The sequence below is a fragment of the Phoenix dactylifera genome, unplaced genomic scaffold (assembly GCF_009389715.1).
Source record: "Phoenix dactylifera cultivar Barhee BC4 unplaced genomic scaffold, palm_55x_up_171113_PBpolish2nd_filt_p 000445F, whole genome shotgun sequence".
Classification (NCBI taxonomy): domain Eukaryota; kingdom Viridiplantae; phylum Streptophyta; class Magnoliopsida; order Arecales; family Arecaceae; genus Phoenix; species Phoenix dactylifera.
Window position 1 is genome coordinate 255,639 of NW_024067878.1, and position 10,181 is coordinate 265,819.

General features: G+C 44.6%; 1 protein-coding gene across 4 annotated transcripts in view; it reads right to left on the reverse strand.

Annotated features, from left to right (window-relative positions):
- LOC103698299 (splicing factor U2af large subunit B) overlaps positions 1-8,950 on the reverse strand; it is a 28,743-nt gene extending 19,793 nt beyond the window's left edge. For 3 of the 4 annotated variants that reach the window (XR_005508289.1, XM_039118912.1, XM_039118911.1), the window contains exons 1-2: positions 8,719-8,950; positions 7,751-7,989 (exon numbers count right to left, since the gene is read on the reverse strand). Coding sequence is in view for 2 of the 4 variants with exons in the window: in XM_039118912.1 (XP_038974840.1) it covers positions 7,751-7,989; positions 8,719-8,835 (356 nt within the window). In the remaining 2 variants the exon portion in view is untranslated. Of the gene's footprint in view, positions 1-7,750; positions 7,990-8,718 lie in introns of those variants that run through there. The other variant, XM_039118914.1, reaches the window with a different exon arrangement.
- Positions 8,951-10,181: the final 1,231 nt, after the last annotated feature.

The following is a 10,181-nucleotide window of genomic DNA, read 5'->3' on the forward strand; positions in this document are numbered from 1 at the left end:
AGAAGTGTTACCTAGCCGACTTCGCCGAAATGTTGGCGCGAGCAGACAAGTACGCCAATGCAAAGGAGGCCATGGCCTCACAATGCAAATCTGCTAGTAGGAGACCTCCCCGAGGTGCCAAGAGAGGGTGCAAGGAACGAGGGGAGCCGAGGAGTGTTTCACCTCAGTGTGAAAGGAGCTCATAACGACCCAAGAGTCCTCGAAAATTCGAAAGGTACACTCCTCTCACTGCTTCAAAGACTCAGATCCTCATGAAGATCGAAGGCCGAGGCTACTTCCGCCCTCCTCAGCGGATGAAGGCCTCGACGATCGAGAGAGACAAATACTATTGCTTCCACCGGAACCACGGCCACAACACTGAAGAATGCATCCAGCTCAAGGACGAAATTAAGGTACTCATCCGGCACGGATGACTGAACTAGTACGTGCACACGCAGCAAAACCGAGGAGCACCCGCTTTAGCCTCTGATCCGCCACCCTAGGGGCCAATCGACAATCGTCTGACAGTAGGCGTCATCAACACCATCGATGGCGGACCTCCCAAGGTCCTAAGTACCTCGGACAATCGAGCTCCTCAAGAAGTTAAAGCTGCCCCGAAGAGACAGTGCACGGAAGATGTCATCACGTTCTCCAATGTCGGCCTAGGAGTCTAAACTCTTCATGACAATGCTGTAGTTATTTCTCATACAATTGCAAAATATGATGTAAAGAGAATACTTGTTGATAATGAAAGTTCAGCCAATGTGTTGTTTTACGATGCTTTCCGACGAATAAAATTGCCTATTGAACAGCTCCAGAAGGTCAGTGCACCCCTGGTCTGCTTCTCGAAAGACTCGGTCCCTGTGGAAAGCGTGATCAATCTATCGGTCACAGCAGGACAAGAAGTAGAGTTGGAGAAATCCGAGGTGACCAAGCAATAAATCGCCAATGCTACATGGCCACTCTCGAAAGAAAGAAGTTGGTAGAGACTATCGATCAAGAGGCTCGACACAAGGGATGAGCTCAAAGAACAGCAAGGAGAACCGACCGAGAGCTGGTGATGGTCCCCCTGAAGGAGGACGAACCTGACCGGACCATGCAGATCGGCTCGAGCCTAGACAAAGAAAAATGGGTCAGGATAATCGGCTTCCCCCGGGCCAATGCCGATGTCTTCGCCTAGTCGGCTACCGACATGCCGGATATAAGCCCCAAAGTGATGGTCACGAGCTCAACATGGATCCAACTCACCGACCTGTATGGCAAAAGAAGAAAAACTTCGCCGCAAAAGGCCGCAAATCATAAACCAAAAAGTTGACAAACTCCTGGAGGTCGGCTTTGTTCATGTGGTAAGCTATCCTGACTAGCTGGCCAATGTTGTACTTATTAGAAAAGCTAATGGAAAGTAACGAGTCTGCATCGACTACACCGACCTAAACAAGGCCTGCCCAAAGGACAGCTTTCCGGTCTCGAGGATTAATTAGCTCGTAGATGCGACCTTGGGACACCAACTGCTGACCTTCATCGATGCTTTCTCTGGGTACAACTAAATTCAAATGGCGCCCAAGGACGAAGAGAAAAGAGCATTTCTTACTGACAAAGGCCTCTACTCTTGCAAGATAATGCCCTTTGGCTTAAAAAATTGCAAGGACAACTTATCAATGCCTCGTCAACAAGATCTACAAGGAGCAGATCGGCCAAAACATGGAGGTATATGTGAATAATATGCTCGTGGAGAGTCGAGCAGCAAAGCAGCACATAGTCGACCTAGAAAAAACTTTCGCAACTCTGAGAAGGTACTAGATGAAGCTCAACCCAACGAAGTGCGTCTTCATAGTCGCATCAAGAAAATTCCTAGGATTCATAGCGACACAGTGAGGCATCGAGGCAAATCCTGAGAAGATCCGAGTAGTGCAACAGATGCGGCTGCCAAAAAATGTCAAAGAAGTCCAACACCTGACTGGTCAGAAGCTTCACTAGCAAGATTTATCTCCAGATCGGCAGAGCGCTGCCTCCCATTCTTCAACGCCCTGAAGCACCCGAAGCACTTCCAATGGATCGAGAAGTGTCAAGAGGTCTTCGATCGACTGAAGGAGTACCTCAACTTGTCGCCTCTCCTCACAAAACCGTAGGTCGGAGACATGCTCTACTTGTACATAGCCATTTCTCCTTCTGCTGTGAGTTTGGTCCTGGTGCGGAAAGAAAAAAGGTGCCAAAGACCGATCAACTAAACAAGTCAAATCCTGCGAGACACCAAGACCAGATACTCCAAGTTGGAAAAGACGATCTACGCCCTCATCATCTTAGCTCGGAAACTCCGGCTATATTTTCATGCTCATTCTATCACAATCCTGACCGACTAGCCGAGGAGGCAGATTTTGCAAAAGCCCGAAAATGCAGGTCAACTGGCAAAATGGGCAGTGGAGCTCGGAGAGTTTGACCTGGAGTACCGACCTTGGCTGTCCATCAAGGTGTAGGTGTTAGCAAATTTTCTGGTGGAGTGCACCATCCCTGATGAAGACCCTGTCGAGCTCCCCAAAAAGAAGACCACAGGGTGGCCATGGATCCTGCATGTAGATGGGTCATCAGGCCCAAGAGGCATCAAGGCTACACTTATACTCACCAGCCCAGATGGAGTAATCACAGAATACACTTTGCGATTCGAGTTTTCGGCCTCAAATAATGAGATTGAATAAGAAGCGTTGATCACTGGACTCAAGCTTTCTAGGGAGCTCAGAGTTCAGCAACTGAAAGTCTTTAGCGACTCACAATAAGTTGTTAGACAAGTGAGGAAAATTCAAAGTCCGCGGCCATCGATGATCAAATATCTATAAAAAGTAAAGAACACCTCGGTCTTCACAACTTCAATATACAGTAGATCCCCCAAACTGAGAATGCAAGAGCCAATCTGCTATCAAAGTTGGCCACCTCGGAGATTGCCGACTTGACCAAAGTTACATACCTCGAAGTCTTGAAGACATCGAACATCAACAAGCCCGACATTATGATGAACACTACCATTGAGCCGACCTGGATAGATCCTCTCGTCGACTTCTTGAAGGACGAGAAATTGCCTGCAGACCGAGCTGAAGCCCGTAGGATAAGGCAACAAGCCTCCCATTATGTTCTCCTCGACGACAAGTTATATCAATGGTCATTCTCATTGCCACTTCTTAAATGCCTCTGCCCAACCAAGGCAGACTATGCACTTCGAGAGGTGCACGAGAGCATCTGTGGCAACGACCTGGGGGGCGGATCTTTAACCTACAAGGTCCTGCAACAGGGATGCTACTATTCGACCCTACAAAAGAATGCGGCCGACTTTGTCAAGAAATGCGACCAATGTCAACGGCATGCGAGCATCCAATGACGACCAACTGTGCCGTTGATGCCAATTAGCGCCCCTTGGCCATTTGCACAACGGAAAATTAACATCCTCGAACCTTTTCCAATGGTTACCGAGCCACGCAAATTTCTTTTTGTAGCGGTGACTACTTCACCAAATAGGCAGAAGTCGAGCCAGTGGCCCGAATTACCAAGGCGAAAGCTCGAGACTGTCTGGAAGGCCATAATTTGTAGATTTGAACTCCCTCGAGTGATCATCACAGATAATGGGCGTCGGTTCAACAATGCCCGATTCAAGAAGTTCTGCTCTAAGCTCGGCATCAACGACCAGTTCACTTCGATGGTGCACCCTGAGACTAATGGACAAGATGAGGTGACCAACCAAACTATCCTATAGGATCTAAAGGCAAGGCTGGACCGAGCAAAAGAATTGTGGGCCGAAGAGCTATGTCTTATGGGCATACCGAACAACACATCAGATTCCCATTGGAGAGATGCCCTTCAATCTCACTTTTGGGACCGAGACAGTGATCCCACTGGAGATCGGGCTTCCATCACTTCGAGTAAAAAGCTTTGATGACCAGACAAACTCAGATCGACACTAAGCTAACCTCGATCTGCTGAAGAAACCAGAACGAAAGCTCAAATTCGTCTGGCGACGTACCAACGGAGAGCAGCTCGATACTCAATTTCAAGGTCAAGGTAAGCTCTTCCAACCTGGCGAGCTCGTCTTAAGAAAGACTGAAACGTCATAGCCAAAGAAACTCGAAAAGCTGAGTCCAAACTAGGAAGGCTCCTACCGAGCAACCGAAGCATGCGACCAGGGATATACTCTGGTTGGAGCACCTCGACGACGCCCCGATCCCATTAACTTGGAACTCCGACAACCTTCGCATCTATTATCAGTAAAATTCATTATAGTCCGAGCTTATTTCCAATAAAAATTCTCTTATTGTGTTTGTTTTTCAGATCGGACAATTATGACAAACATATTCTACTTGAGACACCTTAAGCCAATTTGGAACCTCCTCAAGCCGAGCCCACTCGAAATTCCTCCAAAGCTAAACTCCAAAGTAGACCAATAAAGGAGACAACCCGGGCCAACCTAGAACCTCCTTAAGCCAAGCTCACTCAACATTCCTCTGGAGCTAGACTCCAGATAAGACCAACTAAGGCCCTGTTTGGGAGAACTGTTGGCAGTAGAGCTTTTAAAAGTAGAGCTTTATGAAGTAGAGCTTTTATAAAAAGCTGTTTGCTGTTTGGTAACTACATTTTTAAAGTGTTGTGGCACTTTAACATGTATTTGGTAAACAGACTGAGAAAGTATTTTTGTATGACAAAATGACCATAAAGGATATTCCTAGTATTATACAACGGAGCATAATAAAATATAATATATATTAATATAATATAGTAATGTAATATAATATTATTATAATATAGTACTATAACATTGTATACTATAGATAATTTAATATAATATTAAATTATTTAACATAATATATCAATGTACTATGATATAATGTAATATAATATTATATTTACAGGATAATACAATAATAAATATATAAAATATTATAATTATTAGTGTAAATTAATTTTTTACCCTTCTGATAACGATTTATCTCTCTGACAAATTTTCTAGCTAGATGATAAAACTAGTTAAATAATTACTAATATTTATTTTTTTATTTATTTATTTAGATCAAATTATTTGCCACTCACTCATTATTTTTATTTATTTATTTATTTATTTGTTTTATTTATTATTTTATTTCATTAAACTATATTTATTTATTATCTTAATCATTTATTTATTTATTTATTCGTTCATTTATATACATACTTATTTATGCATTTATTTATTTTTCTTTTCTTTTCTTTTTCTTTCCTTCTCTTTTTTTTCCTTTTTTTTCCTTTTCTTCTTTTTTTTTTCTTTTTTCTTCTCTTCTCCTTCCTTCCTCTCTCCCCTTCTCCTTTCTTCTCCTCCCGCAAGGCCAACGGCGCCAGAAAGGGTCGGGCCACGGCGACCGTGAGAGCGGGCCCGGAAGGCGGCGACCGTAGGAGGGGGCCCGGGAGGGGGCCGCCATTGGGGCTTCGCTGTGGCTCGCCTCCCTAGGCCCGCGGCTGGGACGTCGTGGTCCCGCGGCTGGCGGAGGCCCGGCCAACCCACGGTCGAGCCCGGCCGCTCCACGGGTCGGCCATGCGCCACGGGTGGTGGCGAGCGTGGTGGCTGCCACCATGGGCAGCCACGGGCTGCTCCCAAAACAAAAAAAAAAGAAAAAAAAAGAAACAAAGGCGCCAGAGTTGAGAGGAAGAAGAAGATAGAGAGGGAGGGGGATGAGTGAGAGGAAGAGGCGGATGGATGATTTTGGAAAGAAAAAAGGACTTTTAAATGAAAATATTTTGGTCAAAAAAACAGCTTTCTGACAAAGCTCAAAACAGGTTTTTGGAAGTTCCAAAATGGAGCTTCTTCCAAAAAGCTGTTTTTAGCTTTCTGAAAAAGCTAAAATAGCTTTTCGAAATTTTTACCAAACATCCTTTTTTTTTTGGAGGGCCAGAAAGTGCTTTTTGGCCCTCCAAAAGCTCCCTCAAATGGGGGCCTAAGAAGACACTCCGAGCCAACCTTGGACCTCCTCAAGCCAAGCTCACTCGAAATTTCTCTAGAGCTAGACTCCAAAGAATAACTAAAGAGACATCCCGAGCCAACCCAAGACCTCCTTAAGTCGAACTCACTCAGAATTCCTTTAGAACTAGAATCCAGAGAAGACCAACAACTAAGGAGACACCCTGGGCCGACCTAAAACCTCTTCAAGCCGAGCTCACTCGAAATCCCTCTCGAGTTAAACTCCAGAGAAGACCAACAACTAAGAAGACACCCTGGGCCGATCTGCGACCTGCTAAACCCGAGCCCACTCAAATTTTTTCTTGAGCCGAAGTCCGGAGAAGATCAACAAAGGAGAGAACTCAAGCCGACCTGGGACCTCCTCATTAAGCCGAGCCGACTCGAAACTGCTCTAGAGCTAAAGTCCGGAGAAGATCAACAAAGAAGACAACCCAAGCCGACTTGGGACCTCCTCAAACCAAGCACACTCGAAATTTCTCTGAAGCCGAACTCCGAAAAGATCGACTGAGAAGCCCACGTGATATTTGGAAGGTCAAGATTTCAACCAATTCTAAGGTTTTCGAAACAAAAGTAGCACTTGGTACAACCCAATAAAACTTATTCCATGAGATTAGCAAATTTTATTTTCCAATGCTCTCATCTAAGTGATATTTGGATATAAAGAAAGAGGCAATGGGATATTGATATAGCATATTACCTTGATCGAAGGGTCATTAAGATGCAATATGAATTGGTGGCATAAGACACTATGTAGGTTGAATCTATCTTAAAAATCAAAATTTGAAACAGCTTATCAATCTTTGAACAAAATCATTGAAGACATGATTCTTAAGGAAAAGGATCAGAAAAGTTAGAGAATTACACACACCCCCAGATTCCTAGAATAAGGACTAAAAGCCAAGTAAATGCTTTCCATAGGTCCCAAAATTATTTTAAATGCTTTCTATAGGTCCCAAAATTATTTCAAATCTAATGAATGGAGGAAGCAGGCTGTGTAGTGAGAGAGCTGACTGCGTGATATGAGACCAACCTAGTAGAGTCGTAAAAGTGGCCACCAGTGCTCCAGCACCTCTCCATCCATGGAAGCATAGTCTATGCAAAAAGGAATCACAAGGCAAAGAAGACTTCGGGGAGGAAATGGTTATACTGAAAGTGCAGTGTCTTGCTCTCTCAATCAAAGGTGATCCACAATTGCCCCCCCCCCCCCCCCCCTTTGTCCCCACCCAACAAAAAAATGTGTGGGCTTTTCTTGTCAGGGGATAGGGGGATGGACACTTTTCTGATTTACATACAGCTAACCAAACTATAATCAGCTGCTATTTTGCCAGGATGAATAGTGTTCATGACACCTGGATCCATGATGTACTCCAAATAATTTTAAAAAATATTATACCAAAGAGGGAACATTATTAAGTGTATCTTGCATATTCACTAACCCAAAAAGTAGTTGTTTGCATATTTACTAATGCAAAAGGTAGCTCATACATCAACCATTTACAAATACTGATTGTTACATATTTAAATCTATTCTTGGACAAGACAACCAATAATTTATGATGCAAACAGCCTTCACTGCTAAAATGAATAATAACAATAATGTATGCATAAGATAATGCTAAACCTGTGCAAGATACTCATGATTGAAAGCCCATTGCTTTATCTTAATTTTATTAACTACAATGTCCATTGCATTTCAATGCATAACAGGAGGACATGGAAATCCATTCCTTTCACTTTTTTGTGTCTTATGAAAAGTGTATTATGTTACAATGCATGCAAGAGATAAATTGTAAAGCTGTATACCTGTCATAGTCTCGGCTACGATGACGGCCATGATCATCAGATCTGTCTCGCCCATGATCACTTTTTTCACTTCTGTCCCTGTGGTCTCTGTGCTGGCGATCACGATCCCTATCCCTCTCCCTATCTCTACCTCTGTCACGACCCCTATCCCTGTCACGCTCCCTATCCCTGTCCCTCTCTTTTTCTCTATCCCTGTCTCTGCTTTGTAAGGACCCCTTTTCATGTTCATGAGAACCATACTGCAAACACGGGATGGTGTTAGTGAAGCTGAATCAAAACACAAGCTTGACGAATACCAAAAAACACATCATTCAAAAAGCAACCAACCAATCTTTGCTGAGCACAGATAAAACAAGTTCTTTTTTATATAAAAAAAGATACAGCAGAATGCAACAAACCATGATCTCCAGCTTATAAAGCTGGTTGCTAGATAAGGAAATTGGCTTCCAAAATTATTTTCTAAGGAAAAAAAAAAAAAATTAAGTAAGCTCAAAACAAGTAGTCTCCAGAAAATCGCAAAAACTCCAACATCCTCACAAGCCCAATCCGGAATATCATTCAAAAAAAAATATCTTGGTTCTCCTGCAAATCAACAACAAAACAAAACGATTTAAAAAAAAAAATCCAAACTCCAGCCTTCCAATTAACGCAAGCAGGGCAAGTAAATTAAAAACAAACTTCAATAGACAAAATATCCTGATACCACTGAAATTCGCGGCAAAAACCCTAATATTTAACAATTTCTCTGGAGGGGTCCGAAAAGACCTAGATGTAAACCATTTCCAGCCAAAACCTTGAATACTTGCAACTCAATTTCCAGCAACAATTGTACAACATCAAATATGAGAAAAATTCAACCGAAAACGCGTCTTTCTACCAAATCTTATAGCTTTCATTCGCAGAAATGGACGGAAAGCAAGAAAAGAGCGATTAAACTGAGAAATAGAGGGTTTGGAGGCGAGGGAGACCTGCGATCTGGAATCACCGAAGTCGTCGAAGCCGCTGGTCTTCGGCGGAGGGGAGGCCCCTCCATAGTCGGTGTATCCGTCGCCGTTGCCTTCGTATCTCTCCCCGTAGTCCGGCATCTTCGACCCTTCTCTCTCTGGTTCTCTGGGGAGGCTTCTTCTACCCGAGCGCTCCTTATTTCTCCACTGTTTGCTTCGGGTCGCTCACGGCAGCACTTCTAGGGCATGAAACGGTGGGCGACCTCGCCGCCTTAAATAGGACGCGAGGAAAGCCAAGGGCGGAGAGGGGGTTAAGGGGTGGGTCCGGGACAGTGATAAAATTTTGAAGGATAATTTGCTCAAATTAGTAGGAATTAAGTACACACTAGACGGACACAGGCTTTGAACGAGTGGCCTGGCCATTTGGGTCTGGAAGGCCCTTGCAGCGCCTAACCCCCATTCAGGTTGACTTGCTGGCACGGTCAAACCCAATAACGACAGAATTAATACTGGACACCATACTAATTGTTTACTAGCAAATTGATACGGACCCACACCATGCTACGCTGGACCTATACCGGTATAGTAGAGGAGACGTAGAAGATAAAAAATAAGAAAGAAAGAGAGAGAGAGAGAGAGCGGGAGAGAAAGATAGAGAGAGAAAAGAAAAGAGGGGTTGGCTGGGGCCAACCGACAGCTGAGAAGCCTCCATGCGGAGAAGATGGAGGCCGGGGAGGCATGAAGGCGGAGCTCCGCCTCCAGTCTCATATTTCATTCAAAACAGGGGCCTGAATGAGATTCTTTTTATTTTTACAGATTTTAAGTTGAAGTACGCAAACTCATTGTCGACTTCACTTAAATAAAAAAAAAATTAAGTGAAGTCAGTAATAGGTTTGCTGACTTTAATTTAAAATCTGCAAAAATAAAAGGGGCCCCCAGAGATGGGCATTGGGCCGTGCCGGGCCCGACCCGGCCCAGGCCCACCGGGCCACAGACCAAACGGGCCGTCCCTGGCACGGCCCGCTTAATCTAAAGGCTAAGCCCGGCACGGCCCTAGGCCCGTGCTGTCTGTCCCAAAAAAAAAGCCATTATGGGTGGCCCATAACGGCTATTTTTTTGGCCCATAACGGCTATTTGTGGCTTTTTATCCATTTTGCCCCTCCCAACTGCCATAAAATGGCTAATTTGAGGGGTATTTTGGGGAAAAAAATTGGAATCCTATAAATTCGTGCTTGGTTCACGAATCGTGCCAGACCAAACCCTTATGGGCCGTGCCGGGCTCGGCTCGCGGGCCAGAAATTCTTAACCCAGCCCGACCCCTTTTTATAAGCCGTGCCTAGCACGGCCCGTTACTGTAGTAAGCACGGCCCGCTTCGTGCCGGGCCGTGGGCAGCCAGGCCCAATGCCCACTCGGCCCGGCCCAATGCCCACATCTAGGGGCCCCTTTCAGACCTCTGTTTCGTTTGAAACAGGAGATCGAAGCGGAG